At 38.3% G+C, this 17549-nt stretch overlaps 1 protein-coding gene across 1 annotated transcript in view; it reads right to left on the bottom strand.

Moving 5' to 3' along the window:
• The window catches only part of pigg (phosphatidylinositol glycan anchor biosynthesis class G), a 54777-nt gene that overhangs the window by 34374 nt on the left and 2854 nt on the right, over positions 1-17549 (bottom strand). Inside the window, exons 3-6 of the mRNA XM_018669774.2 lie at positions 11195-11404; positions 10168-10356; positions 4902-5040; positions 907-1119 (exon numbers count right to left, since the gene is read on the bottom strand). Of these exons, the coding sequence (XP_018525290.1) occupies positions 907-1119; positions 4902-5040; positions 10168-10356; positions 11195-11404 (751 nt within the window). The remainder of the gene's footprint in view (positions 1-906; positions 1120-4901; positions 5041-10167; positions 10357-11194; positions 11405-17549) is intronic.

Raw genomic sequence — 17549 nt, 5'->3', positions numbered from 1 at the left:
TTACCTAAATGTTATACCTTTAAAACAGTATTAAACAGTTTTTTTTCTTTTGGTGACAGGGGCAACACAACTTTGATCTTACAGAATCATTATAGCTAAAATATTAATTTCTTATTTAATCATAAAGCAATTTATTAGTTTAGCTTTATTAATCTATTTTATAAATATATGTCCAATATTCACTCTACTTTTGTCTCTGTTTTGGTCTCCACCAACTCCTGAGGGAAATTTCTCTCTCTTTAGCAGCTAAATGCTCCAATATGTCCACCAGCTAGTGGCTAACTTTGTTTGTCAGGTTGGTGTTGTGGAATGAAAACTGCTGCCCGCTACAGCTGGAAAAGAGATAATAAGATGATAAGAGCAGTGAAAGTGAACCAAAACACTAAGTCTGTGAGAAAACCAAAACAATGAGCTCAAAGATGCTAAAATTCTCTGTAGAGCGGAGAGGACCAGAAGAGTCAGGTGATAATTCTCTGTGGGTTTACTGAAGCTTATAGCATTGTTTGGTTAAACATGAGTAGAATGTGACAGCTCATATTGTTGAATAATACACCTGGATCAGGATACCACATGTGCTTTATACTGTATTTTTTGTGTGTTACACAAAAAAGGCCAAAAAAGGGATGTAGCCAGTAATGGCAAAGACTTGCTGAATGTCAGGTGATTCTATCAACTTCAACAGAGTTTTGACTGCCATTGGGCTGATTAACTATTCCCTCAATTGCTCTGTTTTCATACCATTTTCAATTGCCACATCACTGTGTGCATGAAGAAAATACAGAAAATAATACTATTACCACTCTGAAAACAACACAGCATAATGATGAAACTCCCTGTCTGACAAGGTCCTGGCTTTCTGGGCTTTTAACGACTCCAGAGGTTGGACACGGTGAATTTGTAACCCACCTTTCTCGTAGTTAGGCATGCTGTCTTTGAGCAGGCAGCTGAGCTGGTGGCCATTGAGATGCAGGAAGCGCAGCTGGTCTCGGAGTGAGGTTTCTTCCAAAACACCTGGGATGACACGGCCCACGCTGTTTTGAGATATGGGCAGGCCAAGTCCAAGGGCCAGGGTTGGGGTCAGGTCAACCTGCTCGACTACTCCAGGCTTCTCCATTCCCACTGACATGTGACAGGGCAAAAAAGCACACATGAAAAAGTAAGAATTACTGAACCTGCAATACATGACAGTTTTAATGACACATGAATTTAGTGCATCTATTTGTTTTTTAGTTTTCTTTTTTTGGTGGTATCTAAACAAGGATCACTGAATTTAACAACTATCGGGTTCCTCATCTGTTCATTCTAAAAACACTTGAAAGTCAAAATGCACTTTCTGTGTGCCTGGGGATGTTTTCCTTAAAAACCTGCAGTGTCAGACACAGAAAATGGAAAAGCTTTCAAAAAGCTAACCAAATGTTGAATCACAATTGTGTTACATCAATCAGTAATAGCGGGCAGAAAAATGTCTATTTATTTATAAAAACAAAAGTCACATTTCATTACTTCACACTCTAAAGCAATTCACAGACAAAAACTATTTACATGACGGACACAAGGAAATGGCTCAATTTTCATACTGTCTGCTGTGGAAGATTTCTGTGTTCACTCAATAAGAGCTTGTCTAAAAGAATTTCACAACACTCATCAAGATAAATTAGAAAAAGGAGGTGCTTCTCCCTTAAGTCATAAACCTGACGCAGTATTAACAGTGAAATATCCCACGCCTTTCTATTATTTGGAAGTCAGTGAATGTGGAGAATATATTTTAGAGGGATATATCACTCTAATCACAGCAGCTACAGCATCTCACTGCCACTGCTTTCCCTTTCCTCTTAGGACAGTCAAACTGCGGTCACAGAAAATGCAGAGGGTTTGGAGGAGTGTCAACAACCCTTCTTCACGACTGACTGACTCTTACTTAATTTAATAAGGCAGAGTGCATTAGTGACATCTTATTTGTTGATTAGAATCACAGCAATATTTACTTTGAATTCTACAACAGAAAGCCTGAATCTGAGCACAAATGCATCACAAACAACCCCCATAATTATTCTTGTATTAATGCCTGTGGATATGACCATGGGAGGGTTGTCACAACACACAAAAAACACCAAAACAAAAAAAAATAATAATGATGAACAAATGAAATGAAATCATTAGCATGTGAATTGTGACTTTCATTTTCAGAGCTCATCTCCTATCAAACACTTTTATGTTGACACTCTACTTCCTGTAGAGAGCTTTCAAAAAGACAGAGAGTGGGAGACATTTCCCAGAATGTCTGTGTTTGAGTGACTGTACTGCTGTGTGTATATATATATATATATATATATATATATATATATATATATATATATATATACATACACACACACACACACACACACACACACACAATATATCCAAATGAACAACACAGCTCACATGTGCGGGGAAGAAAGACAGCCACAGACCAAAGGCTGGGACAAACCCCCACAGCTATGAGCTAATTTGGTAATTGGACACAATGAAATAAGCTGGGGAATTATCCATTTTAAATTAAAAGGAGACGGATTTGCAACAACACAAGGACTTTGCTGTATTAAGCCCACAGCTATTGAGGATAATGCTACAAATCTACCAAGAATATCAGGCTTGTTTAAATCTGTTACTATGTAATGAATGTCTAAAAATGTTTAAGTTAGGGTTTTAGTTGCATCAATTACACTAATGAGTAGAGTTGATAGAGCCTTCTTTTTAAGTGGAATATTTTCAGACCCATGGTGAAAAACAAATACTAATCCCATATTAACTGCATGTAAAATCACACACCATTACTTCACGATGTTGAGATTTGTTCTCTAAAAAGAAGCCAAGAAGCAGCATTCTGCTAAGCAGACCACAGACCACATGTCTATATTGCTACATCCAATCAAACCTTGTGTGTACTGTACTATTTGGGTATGACCATGGGAGGGTTACACAAGAGAGCGACTCACATTCTGGCATGACAGATGTGTCATAACTCAGTAAAAGGTTACACACATTGATTTGCTGATTCACAGATGAGAGAATGGCAGCTGGTGACAATGCCATATGAATTACAGTATCTAGCTCACTGATATTATCGCTACAATACCATCATCACAGTCAAATTCCTCATGTAACTGTAGGGAGCCACGCATTAGCTCAGCATGAACACTGTGACAATAACAAGGTCAGCAGCTACCCCAATATTTGTTGTAATGTGGTTTAAATTAATGCTGGGACATGTAAGAAATGTGTATGGGTACTATACTGTAGCCCAGCTCATTAATATCTCTGTTACATCAGTAGGCTGAAATTTTGTTTATCAATGTATCAAACCATTCTTGCATCAGTTACTGATGTGGTTGCACCACTGTTGCTGTGGGTTTTGAGGCTGGGAAGTTATCACCTTATCCATTCTGTCTTATTGTTTATGTTTTACTTTTGACTGCAACACAGAAAAACACAGGGATAGCTGCTGAGATAAACAGTGACTATACAGCTTCTTGTGCTTACATTGTTCGATTAAAGTGGTATTGCCTCCCAGCAATGTAAACTAAGTGCTCTACCACTCTGCACTGATAGGGCTGTTTTCTCAATGATGCATTCAGATTAAAACGTGAAGCTCAGGTACTGAGCCAGTAATGAACTCTGATCCTATGCAGACATTCTCCCTATGTTAAAAATAAACAGTCCTGTTGATGAGGCCACTGATTGCACTAACTGATGCATTAAATAGAACACACTTCAATGTCGGTGTATGTGCATCTAAGGTGGTATTATTAGAAAGTCTGTACCTCACAGTATTAAAGGAGAAATAGATTAAGGACTCAAATTTTTACTAATGAGTAAATAAGGTTGTTGTATGTTTTGTTGTATGTTTTGAAATGTATAATATTTCCTCATTCAGTATAGGTTGTTTTATATGACAGATTCAGTTAGAAATGGTCATGACACATAAAACTATGCACCAATCAGAACCTTGCAATGTTTGAATCAGAACCAAAGGCAGATTGTTTTGTCAGCATTAATTGAAAACATGTCCTACAGACCTGATTGAGTTTTTTTAAATGTTAAGCTCTTATAATAAATATTTTTATGCTAATTTGAGTGTGCTTTTATTAGTGAATATTTAACTTTAATATACTTAGCAGAAAAGTTTTCAGGGGTTTGTAATCTAACAAAACAAACTTTACTTCTTAAAAAACTGTGTTATGGCTGCTTTTAATTTCCATGTTAATGAAACAGAAAACCACCTCATTAACAACTTAAGGAATTAACTCAAGTAGCTTTGGATGTATTTTGTTCGAAGAGAACACAGAATCTGGCATTTACTCCCCACCCCTCCTGTGATTGATAGACAAGTCATTCAAGCTGTTGGCACCATGGGAGGTGCAGAGTGCTAGCAAAAGCACTAATTCTGTAGCAACAACTCAACTGAACTGCAAATGATTAATTAGCATGAATGGTCTATAAATAAAAAAAATGTACGCAAAAAAAGATCTCAAAAATAGACCTGGCTGAGAAAGAAGCAATTATCACAATCACACCTTCACACTCCACACCACTTTCGTCGCTGCAAAGTAAAGTTCTGCTCAGGAGAAGACGACACTGCTCCTCACTGCTGCTAAAACTGATGGAAAGTTATGTGTGATTGTTTCATTTACAAATTCTATTTATGAGTTAAGTTGATTCAGAATTATTTGTCAGAAATAAACCACATTCTGGACCACGGGATGGAGTCACCACGACATAACATGACTACACTCTTACTCATGGGGCAGTATGTTGACAGGTTTCAGCTGTAATGGCATGTGTAAAAGATGTTGAGACCACGGCTAAACACAATCAATCACAATCCTTTCGCCCTCTTTTAGCAACACTAGACAGTTTACCTTTTCTTTTGAAGGCCGGACTTATGAGCACCAGGGGCGTATTGACTTCTGGCTCTGAGGAGCCTCCATGGCTGCCGGTCTCTGACATGCCGTGGTCTCCACACAGCACCAGCAGGTAGGGCAGAGACCCCTCAGCCTCCTGAGAGAACAAACACAAATGTTAATGGAATCCTACAGTATGTGCTGATATGGGAGGACAAACCTTAAAGCTTTAAGATGTGAATAATTCACGCCTGGCAGCAAACGCTTCCTGTGCCGGCAAACAAAATAAAAAAATACATCCAGAAACGGAGCAATAGCATAAAATGATGGCTGCTGGGGTGATAGATTACTTCACCATATTTTTGATGATATTATGCTGGAGGCATTTAGACGACAGCTCTGGTATTTTTTAACCTGGGCCTTATTTTCTTATATTTGTAAATGATTGATAGGCAACCAGTGGAGTCTGGTAGAGATACACGGTGATGTTTCTGGTTACCCCAAGAGGATCTTACTCTTTAATAAAAAAATGTATCTCTGTAGGAATCCTCTCCATAATGCTGTCATACACTTATAATAACAACTTGCATGTTAGTGGATGTACTTAGACGTGGAAAATTGCCCAATGTATTACACTGGGTACACCATTCTTGCTCAATTCTTGCAGCCGATCTTTGTCCCTATCAATCATTTACACCCAAAAACTTGTGAAAAGAGGACGAAGGTTTAAAAATACCAGAGTTATTCTTTAATTGCAACAGAAAAGGAAGGTATTAAATTATTACTTTTGAAAAGGAAGTAATGACAAAGACTTCCTGGCACAGTTTATTTCCATCTCCAGAGTTTAAAAAAATTCAGTAAAGACAGCAAACAAACACTGAGGATGGCTCGTTTGTTGAGAATGACAGACTTTGATCACGCTTGGTTTCTTCCCTAAGAGATTCCCTTTCAACTAGACTCACGAGAACCTTCCATTGACTATAAATTCGACAGGGATGCCTTATGACTCATGGCAGCGGGGGCTGATTTAAAAACATGACTACAGATGTTATCAAAACAAAAGCCAAATCCTGCTACACATTACAATACTCTCAAAAGACTCCTCAGTCCCAGTGTTGTATCACACATACAGAAACAAAGACCAGAGATTTCATTCATTATTAAAGAGTGAAAATTGTATTATATCAAGTAAAGATTTATGGACATCCTAAAAGACAGAAAAAGCAACAGTTGCTGAGCAGCTGAGATAAATTCTGCTTTTGTGTTTGAAAGGCAAACGTTAGTCTCATTTAGGATGACTTTATCAAAACAGACTCACAGCAAAGACTAACGTCAGCATAAATGTTTACTCTGCGGCTGTTGCCACATGCTTTTTTGATACTGTCAGAACACAACATAAAAACGTGATAAATACATTGAGCAAACACTGCAGGTTGGAGCCAAACTATGCCATTGTGCTCAACTGACCCGTTATATTTGTTACTCACTCAGCACAGAGGAAGCAACCTGCTGTCCTAGATTTTACCTCCTGAATGCTTGTTATAAATGGCACTGGACACAAGAGACTAAAAACACCTCAAGACCGCTACTAAACACCACTGAGCCCCACACTGAGCAAGCCTCTTTTCTGTTTAGGATAAGTCAGAGTGTACTCACGTTCTGCTGAAAGCACCTGCCTCTTTTGGGAGACTTTTTCCACACTTCTTAATAAACCTTTTTTTAAACCAATACACAAGGCACCATGCTGAATCTGACAATAGCTCAGGATCTTCACAAGTAAGAAATAAGCTAAATGGTTTTATTTTTACTTAGCAATCATTTTGGAAAATCAGTGACTCCCAAACAGGGGTACTTGTACCCCACGGGGTACTTCTACAGTTGCTAAGGGGTAAGTGAGGAATTCAACTCATTAACTCATCTTAACTAAAAATAGAAATTCCAATTTGAGAAATTAAAAAAAAAAATCTACATTATGTGTTGAGGAACAAAATAAATAGCCAACTACGATTACAAAGTGGTGTGATGCTGATCTTCAGTTAATTTATAATAACCACTAAATACAATGAATAAATTGATTAAATAGCTAAAGGTAATGGATAAGAGGAATTCCTTAGAGTAAGCTATATGTAATGAGTAAACTACTGACATAGCAAGGTAAAATTACGTTAAACAGTTAAAACTATTGGCTAAAAGTAATGGATAAGAAGCTGAATTAATTAGCTGTAAGTAACTATTACTGAAATAGTTGGATACAAGTAATGAATAAAGTAAGTAAGAGAAAGGAATCAAAAAGTTAGCTCCAAATTTTGGAAAAATAGTTGAAATAGAAAGGTTAAATGATAAATGGCTGAAATATCCTGACTCACTACTCCAAGTGATGGTAGGTTGAATAAATACTTCAACCTAAACCTGAACAAACCAATACACTGACAGCTCAATTATCTGAAAAAATTACTGTAACGTCACTGTAACAACAGACACTTTTCAACCGTGTTAAATAGCATTCTGTTTTTAATTTGTTTATAATGTAATCATAAGAATATATTTGAAACCTGACAGGTGGAGCAAATTACCATGTATTTCTGATAGGGGCTGTATAGAAAACACTGCAGTTCTTCCTCGATAAGAGAGCAAAATTCAGGTCTTCTTTCAGAGGAGAATATGAAATAAGAAAGAAGGAAAAAAAGAAAAATAGAATAAAGGTTTAACAGTCTAAAATCTGCAACAGTGAATCTCCATTTCATTTATCTCCCTTATGAAATACATGGCTCAGATTACATACTTACTCTGCAGGTCAGGTTTAACACATTTTGCACTTCAAACAGCGAAAGCAACAGCCCAACCTTAAAATTTGAAATACCCAAAGAGAAGATTGAGGCCATGTGCTCTCTATTAACACAGACGACTGACAAAGGTCTTTATAACCAGGAGATCCTGCTTTCCAATCACGTTTTAATGGAGAGTGTGCAGGTAGCGCATTTCTCTGCCCCTAACAAGAGCTGGCTGAAATAGGCTACTCCCATCACATGACAAAAAGAACTTTGAGGGCTGCCATTTGAATGTTACCCTGCTTTTCTCCTCTGCAAAAGGAGCCAACATTCCTTTTATTACTTTTAGCAGCAAACGACAGCTACCTTAATGTGTGCAGTCAGTCAAACACCCTGAAATGATGACATTACACCCCCCAGCATGTTAAGAGTGTGTACTGATCAGAGAAAACGCAGTTGTTTTTGCAGAAGCTTCTAAGATATCCTGCAGGACCCCACTGGGCTGTGTCTATATTTAGGTCACACTGCTGCTGTAGAAAAGAACAGCCACAGCTTCTACTAATGTCACTGAAGCAAGACTTTCAAACACATTTCATTCAAAGAGCTCACTGGGAGCACACACGAGGCTGCCATTGCCCACAACACACAGATGTTGCCACAAGCCTGGAGAGACGGGATTTAACAAGACACAATTAACAACTTTGGCGACGTGGTGAAATGTTGCATTTCCAGAAATACAACTGAAATAAAAAAGAGGAAAACTTGACAATCATACGTGCACTTGGCTTCTGTTCTCTCTGCCATTTCAGCGATGCAAATGATGAGAAAGAGGAGGGAGATTGTAGGCTCGTTTAGACATGACTTGACAATCTAAATACAAGCTACACAGCTGAATGACAGAGAGACAATGCCCATTAACAACACACAACACGGCACAAAGACAAAATGCATGCACAGCTGTCAGACCGCACAAAGACGACAAGGCCACAAGACCTGCACACTGATCAAAGACAAAATAAAGATAGCAGAGAGGCTTAACAGTTTATTAAATCTCTGTGGCTGCTGCAACAGATAACATAATAACTGCTGGAAACAGTACAAATTATCTATGTAATTAAATGACCATCCAAAACCTGATGATGCCAAAATTTTTCTGATAGCATCACATTAAATTATTAACTATTGGTCATTACTTCATATTTGCATATTTCATTTATTTACTTTAGAGTGACACTGACTGTTTTTATAATAATCCTCGAACCCTCTCAAAAGGATGAAATTAATATTCAAATTTTGAAGTGGAATGTTGAGTTTTCACAGAGAGAGACAGATGTTGACAAGCAAGAATTAAATTAAGCAGCAGCTGAGATGTACAGGGCAAATGAGCCTAATTAACTTGATTTGAAAATTAGAAGCCAGGACAGTATCCACACACAGTGAGTAAATGATTGATAAAAGTAAAGGGAAAAGTTGTTACCCGTGGGATTTTCATCACATTGAACCCTCTTATTTATACTTTTTATGGTCAACATTATTTCAGTGTATTTACATTTTGTCACTGGCTCTGTACATAATAGTTTTCAGTTTGTGGCAGAGTATGCCATTACCACATGGCTTCTTTCGAGACAAGGATTCACAGGGCCAATGATTGCAATATGAAATTCATATATTTCACTCATTTTGATTTTGTTGCATTGAGGACAACTCTGGAAATGTTCTGAGCAAGTTCCCTCTTTTTTAAACATCAACCAGTTGTATTTTGTAGGATTAATATCAATCAATCAAATATAACACTGGGATTGGTTTTAAAGCTGCACTGACCATTTGTTGGCCACTTGTGACAAAACACCACAACAAGCTGAATATTACACAAATATGTGATAAATTATGGCCTTATTAAGACAATGTCAGAAAATAGTTTAAATGCCCATCATAATTTCTGAAAGCCCCAGACTGTCATCAAATTTCTCACTTTGTCTGACCAGGGCCCCAAAACCTAAAGATATTCAGTTAACTATCCAAAAGACCAAATATAGCAGCAAACACCTACGACTGAAGCTGAGACTAGGGCGTGTTTGCTTTAAAAATGACTATATCTTGAATGGCTATTTAATTTACTTTTAATTTTATTTAATTTTATTAGCTGTAGTAATATTAGCTGTTCCACTAAATGATTAATTGACTAAATGTTTTAGCCTTATTAGCCTAAAGTGTTAGCAAGAAGGTGTCAATTTGAACATCACAGATAAACATTTGAACAGATAAAGAGTAACATTACCATTCATTTGGAGTCACGTCCCAGGTGAAATTAGTTCAATATTCGCTTTTTCCCAGTATTCATGCAAAAGTACTGATTAATGCAGCTTTCATATGAAATTCCAAAACTTCTTTACTGATAAAATATTTCACACTATTAAAAAAATCTAAGTAAATAAATAATAATAAATTCTGAAATTGTAATAACAGAAGATGCAGATGATGTTAGATCATGTATAAACTTAGAGTGAAGAAACTACCTTTGAAATGAGGGCACTGTGGATCTTCTTCAGGATGTCGTCCATTTCCAGCAGTTTGGGCTGGATGAGTGAACTGTGGGGTCCACTGATGTGACCAATGTGGTCCAGGCCTAAGTAGTGAAGGATCAAAATGTCCCAGTCATCCCTCTTGAGGGTGCTATCCAGATGACGGGTCACATTGTTGTCAACCTAGATGGAAACAAGATATATTCACTGACACCCAGGATTTCAGCTGACTATCAGTTTAGGTTGATATTATCCAAAATCATCCCTGGGAGCAAATGAAAAGTGAGCCGAAGGGAGTCTGATGATTGTCTGATTATTACTGGGCAAATATTTTCTGCCAGATTATTTACCTCCATCCAACATTTCAGGTAAAGGGCTTAAAAATCTGCACCAGCAATATGCTAGTATAAACAAGAGCAGATTGCATTCAGTCCCACAGTGCATTTGTAGCTACAGCATACACAGCTAATTGATGAGCAGTTTTTTTGTGTGATCTCAGCTCCGTGCCTCCCTGGTTGATAAGCTGCCTTCATCTCTCTAATGCAGATGACTTGGCCTCGTAGATAATGCAGCAAATGAATCATTTCCAGACAAACACGTACAGCATATTACACAGAACAGATGCATGAACCAATTCATCTTTGTTGTATGTATTGGGTTATGGTATGGTTTAATATGCTTTAATGTATAGCCACAACAGTCTGAAAATTTGAATAACCTGTGCATGTATTAACATAATTCATTTTGTTTCATGAATAATCACCACAAGCATGTAAGAGTTTCCTGGCTCATAATGCAATTAGAACATTTCTAAATCATTCCATCTTTGGCAAATTTGTCATGTTTATAGTACGAAACACAAGAATGAATGAATCAACTTGTGCTGCAAAACTAAGCCTCAACACACACATTTTCTGTATTATAGTCATCAGGTGCTTTAATCCTTGATTGATAGTAGCATAAAAATACATCACTCATATCTCTCATGCAGCTAAACCCAGGCTGTTTGACTCAAACATACCTCAGTGTAGTCAGATACAAAGAAGGAGGTTGTGCCATCGTACTCCATGAAGTGTTTGGGGAAGAGGCGCACCCAGGTGTCATCTCCGTAGAAAACTATCCTCTTCCCTGCTGTTTTGGCCTGCCAAATGAGGTTGTCTTCCAGCAGTGCAGGAGAATTTAGGTTCATTACCACATCAATGAAGCCTGGGATACTGCCAGTGGTAAGAGCCTGGGGAGGGATATGTTTTTGTCATTGTCCTTTGAACAATAATTGTCTTTTAATGGTGTTACACAACCTCACAGTTTCATCATACTAATCCAGCTAATTAAGATTTGCGCTGCAGTACAGTGTTAAAGACTGTTTTTCATATACTGATAATCTTCAAAACAAAATAAATCAAATTAATCATCAATTATCTGATCGGTGACTACAATGATCTAGCACCGGAAACCAGACTTATTCCCACATTCCCAAACCAATCTTGCCGCCACAAACAGAAAATGAACCAGGTAGATAAATGATATTTATGAAGTATAGTTTCTACTGATTTCATCATGGAATCTGCAGTAAAACAACGCTGGCCTCCATTTGACTGACAAGGAAAAAACAGCCTATTTTGGAAGTCAGGATCGAGCCTGGTGCATCGTCGAGGGGGGAGTACAAAGGCCTTGCCTTTATGCACTGAAGGAGACAAGAGAGTGCAGATGCTGGCAGGAAACATTGTTATTTAAACCCCCTATGAGCTGCCCTGAGCACAGCCTGAGGTCCTCTGGGACGCTAAAAAATCCAGGCTAAAATCAGAGTTGACCAGCCTTTATTGTGTGAGGGGTCCAGGTGTTACAGGAACCTGCCGAGGGAGCTGGGATGGCAGATTCAAATCACTTCTTAAAACACTATTTTATCCACTTTATCATTGATGTATTTGTCCTTATGTAACCCTGTTCACACTGGGGTATTTTGCTCATCTTATCAGGTTTTATACATTAGTGGTTTTTTTGTTGTTGTTGTTTTTTTGCCTGCAAAACACTTTGTAGCAGTTTGTGCGTGGTTGCTGTGTGAGCTCCACTTTAGCTGCTCTATAGCAACTCTGTGTCTACTTCACAGACACAAGAGACAAATAGCAATAAACTAAGGATGTCACACCCCCACAATGAATTGTAGAGAGACTTTAAAAGCTGACAAGACATAAACCTTTCTTTATTTTCTAACACATTTTCAGCATACCCAGGACCATGATGTTTTTATCAACCTGAGTGTTGATCTATGGGCACAAAATTCTCCTCTGCCACTTTGAAAGGTTTGTGTCTCCTTTTTATCACTGACAAACTAATAAGCATACTCTTTGACTGAGTAATGTCAGAGGCCCTTCAGTTTGGTCAACTGATTCACTGGTATAACAAAATGTTCTCCCGCTGGAAACCGAAGCTGAAATTTTGAGGCCCATCTCTAGTGATCTTTGTTCCTGAGTTCAATTATTTACCACTTCCTTCCTTGCAATTGTTTTGCTCCTGCCAGTGCAGATGCTTGTTTCAGGCAGAGATGGATGGTTCCGCTTCAAAAGCAGTCTTCTCTTCTCTGCCTCTTCAGTCTAACTGAGGTCCCCGGTCTATTAATAGAGATAGTCTGACTAATGAAACCAGTGGTTCCAACAAAAACAGCCCCCCCCCCCTTTTTTTCGGCAAAGCAGTAGGACACTTTGCTGTAATAAATATAAATAAAGTAATAACCATGGGGACATGTGGAGATAATTCTACTGTAAAGATCAGCTTGAGTTATACAAAAGCTCTGTGAAAAAGTTCACAGTTTAAAAAGGCTAAATCTCAGAATTTCACCAGATGCCAAGAAAAGAAAAACATTGAGATGCTGCCCAAACGAATCAGTGACTCATCAACTTACTAATTATTGGCCCACAGTATGTGTCTAGGCTTGCCATGTGCCACTGCTTAAATGTCAAATACAATATCAGTGGGGTATATAGACACTCTCTGGCACAGTGCTGAAAACTTGTAAAGGTGCCAAAACACTGACGGAAGGGGCTGTGACTTCATGTCTTTGACTCTGGCAAAAGATTTTCCAGTTTCCTTTTCAGCACTTGCTTTTGGTTGACAACTGAAAGGATGACTCTTTACCATTAATTTGAAAGTCTTCTCCATCTTCTCTGGCCTTATTACCACGCAATACCTACGGAGGTAATACGGTGGACCAATTATGTATCTGATCTATTGTATCCATACTACCCAGGCAGATACAAGCCTTTCAGACACCCACAGTGCATTACTGCTGCTGTTGCCTCTGTTATGATAAACTGAATTCATTGTCCAAATCCAGCACCTCAGTAACATCCACTGACTGCTGTGCCAGTCTGAGAGTGCGGCTCAACTGGCCACATGTGAATACAAGGCTGAGAAGGAAAACTAACTTCTTTTCTCTTCCTGTCACAGTTAGAAAGACCGACTGAATTGGAATCATTAAATTTAGTGGGAGGACCCCTGGATAGTATTTCCAGCATAAAAACTGTTTGCTGCCTGGCCTTTAATAAAAAATAATACACAGGCAAGAAGCTAGATACTAAAACCCAACTCTGTATCTGAAAAAGACTTTAACTTTAGCTGTGCTGTATATCTGCATGGAGATTGTAACTTTATGAGATACAGTGGAGTGAGAGCTGGGTCTAATGTGTGTGGAAATTAATGGCCATGCCACAGAGAGATTATGATTTAGGTTAGTTGGCTGTGTCATACCAGTTAATTGGGTGCAATGCAGTGATAGTAAGCAGTAAATGGCAGCTGGTCTACACTGCCACCTACTGCTGCATTACCAAACCTCAACAGTGTGATTGATAAATTTAATCTAAACTCTGATGTTAATAAAGCATTGATCATATGCTTGTTTTTGTGACGCAGCAGCTGCAATTTGACAGTGTGCCAGAAACTTCAGCAGATGTCCTGTGGGGTTTCATTACAGCAGGCTGTGTTCATCTAGTCTGTATCAATAAAATAAGTCTCAACTCTACTACTCTAATCAATTACCAGTCATTCAGTATTTTATTTTGGAGAGGTTTGTCAACAGATGAAGAGGAATATAAAGCAGCACAGTCACTACATTAAGCACTTGTGCCTCAAATCTAATTTTACTGCCCATCCCCCTGAACTGTGATTAACTGTCCTTCCTGCAGGGCTTATAGATGTACTGGTACACTCTCACCAGGCCTGCAAATCAAACTTACAAGTTTCTGGACAGCCAAGGGAGTGGCATTTTCAATTTCTCCTCTCCCCCTTGCCCAGGCACTGTACTACTCATATCTGCTGTGACATAAACCCTTTGTGCTTGTGCTTCTAAATCAGAAAGATTTTATTTTGAAATTCCTCTCATTGATTTCCCTCCCTATACTCCTGCCTATTCTCTTCTAATCAACAGATCTTTTGACATGGTTCACATCCCAGGTTGTTTTTCTCTGCCTTCAAGTCATTTCTCTCCATCATCACTAGATCCTTTTTTAAACCCTTGGATTAAGGGGGAACATCTGTCTTCCCTGCATGTCCGCCTCAATCCAGCTCAGCTCCAGCCCCACATCCCTCCCCCTGATCATCAATGACCTGCTCTATTTCATGACAACTGGCATTAACTCTCTGACACAAGACTTAATTCTGTTCAAGGAAGCGTTCTTCAATCCATTTACAGACAGTTAACCAGTTTCTTTTGAAGTCAATGTACTCATGTCTACCTCACAACATGTCTGATTGAACTTAACATTACATTCATTTAGAAGACACTTAAACTCAACACACAAAAACTTTGGACTGTTGGTCGAGTGAAACAAGCATTTGAATGCATTACCCTGGGCTTGGGGAAATTATAATGCATTTTTTTCTTGTTAATCTGGTATTTTATATCTTAGCTATATTTATGATCGATGAATCAATTTAGTCATTTACTCAGAAAAAATGCCAAACATTCACTAATTTTAGCTTTCAAATTTTAAATATCTTCATGTGGTAAAGCACTGAATGTCTGAAGGGTTTGGCCTGCTTCTCTAAAAAGCATTTGCTGCTTTTCTTTGTCTTATGTGGCAGTAAACTAAATATCTTTTAGCTCTGGACTGTTGGTGAGACAAAACAAGCTATTTAATGGGATTACCTTGGGCTTTAGGAAACTGTGATAGCCAATTAAAGATTTTAAAAAAGACGGCAGATTGATCAAAAGAAAGATGATGTCAAAAAAATTTACTTCTGTTGATTTACTGTCAATTAAAATTACTAATTTTAATACATTACTTTGTGTTCTGCTAATGCTGCTTGTAAGTGTGAATGGTTGTTTGTCTATATATGACAGCTCTGCAACAGACTGGGGATCTGTAGAGGGTGTACCCTGCCTCTCGCCTAAAGTCAGCTGGGATAGGCTCCAGCCACCCCTCAGGATAAGCAGTACAGACAATGGCTGAATGGACAGTGTTCTCATAATTTACATTTGTCAGTTTTGACACTGTATAATTTAACAAAATCAATAGATGAATTGATGATGAAAATAATTGTTGGCTGCTCCTGCTCATTGTACCACACTCTGTAGGATCAGGCTTCAGGATTTCTGAGGTACTGCTCCTCATCGCCTTCTTCACTAACCCTGTCCACTCTTTGACACTGTCAACCCCCACATGGTCTCTGTCACCCTCGCTGACCCGAGGATTGCTGAGTCTGTGCTCTCCCACCTCCCAGTCTACCTGTCTGACCACATTTGTCAGACATCACTGAGGAGGATTCTTCAGCAGCAGAGTTCTCCAGGGCTGAGTTTTGGCTCCAATCTTCTTCTATCTTTACAACAGTTTGACACATCGCTGTTCCTCCCACCACTGCTAAATCATGAATGTTGCCTTTTATTCTGCCCTCTGACACCGAGACAGAATATTCTGCTTCACCTGACAGCTTCAGTTAAATTCTTTCCCACAACTCAGCACTGCCCAGCACCCTTATGGACAAAACTGAGCTGCTCTTTTTCCTAGAAAAATCACTCCCTTTACAAAATCGCTCCACCACCACTGAGACAACACGCTGACTCTTTCCCAGTCTGCCCACAATCTTAGTGTGTTTCAGCGCTACCAACTGTCATGCAAGGCACAACTGACATGACTGTAATTCCCTCCTGGCTCTGCTCCCAAAATACTCTCATCAGCATGACACATCATCCAAATGTGACAACGCACCATGTTTCACTCTTTCAGATTCTGCCATGTGACCCAAATCGCAGTTATAAGCTGAAAACCTAGCACCTACTTCAACATGCTCCTCACACTTTTCTTTTGCATGATTTATTCTAGGCTCACAGCAATACTGTCAGGGCATATTTGATTCAGACATCTGCACCTCCTATGACAAGATGGGTGAAATATTTGTGATAAATTAAACTTTCTTTTCTGTTTTACTAATTGCACATTAAGTAAAGTTTTCCCAGAGCTCAAGGTGACAAATTCTAATTGTTTGTTCTACCTCACCACCTGCCCAGAACCCAAAGACATTCAGTTTCTGACAATATAGAACAGAGAAAAGCAGCAGATCCTCAAACTGGGGAAGATGGAATACATTTTTAGGATTTTTTTTACATGTGAAACAATTTCAGTGATTAATTGTATAATATAAGTTTTTTTTTGATCCATTTGGAATTTTTCAGCACTACTTTCACAGGCACATAATTAGTTAAAAAGACTCTTTGCATATATTGATGTAGATCTGGGATTGTTGCCATTTAGTGATTAGGAAACACTGTTAAGCCTCAACCTTAAAACCCACAGGTATAAATTTATTTGAGGGTAATTTTTAAAATGACCAGTGGTTTAAGGCAGTGACCATGACCTGCAACATCTCCTTTTATGTATGCGTGTGTGAGAATGAGTGTGCGCGCATGTGCGTGTGTGCGCCCGTGTCTTCACACACACATACTCGTACTTCTATGTCTGATAGATTAATCAACTTTATTCAATAAATTAAAATACAGCACACAAATGTGCATACAGTGCTAAAATACATCAGGATATTGCAAGAAAGCTTTATGATTTATTTCCATTGCAGTCCTGAGGTCTGGAGGCAGGGAGGAAAAGGGAGTGACATGTATATGTGATTTATACAGTGGTGGAAAAAAGTTTCTGGACACCCTTAAAATTTTACACAGTCTCAAATATTATCATGAAATATTTGGGGAACAAATACAAATCATATTTTTTTGTTTATTGTTTACAAGAAAAACAAAACTAAATTCTTGACAGTTTCAATATGTCTCAACATTGTCGGTATCAAAGTCAACAAATAACAGAGAATGTGTTCAAAACTGAACAAAAATAAATAAATCATCAAATTAATATATAGTAGTCCCATTAGCACACAGT

The sequence above is a fragment of the Lates calcarifer genome, linkage group LG8 (assembly GCF_001640805.2).
Source record: "Lates calcarifer isolate ASB-BC8 linkage group LG8, TLL_Latcal_v3, whole genome shotgun sequence".
Lineage (NCBI taxonomy): Eukaryota > Metazoa > Chordata > Actinopteri > Centropomidae > Lates > Lates calcarifer.
Note: the sequence above shows the minus strand (reverse complement) of the source record. Positions and strands in the feature narration are given on the sequence as shown.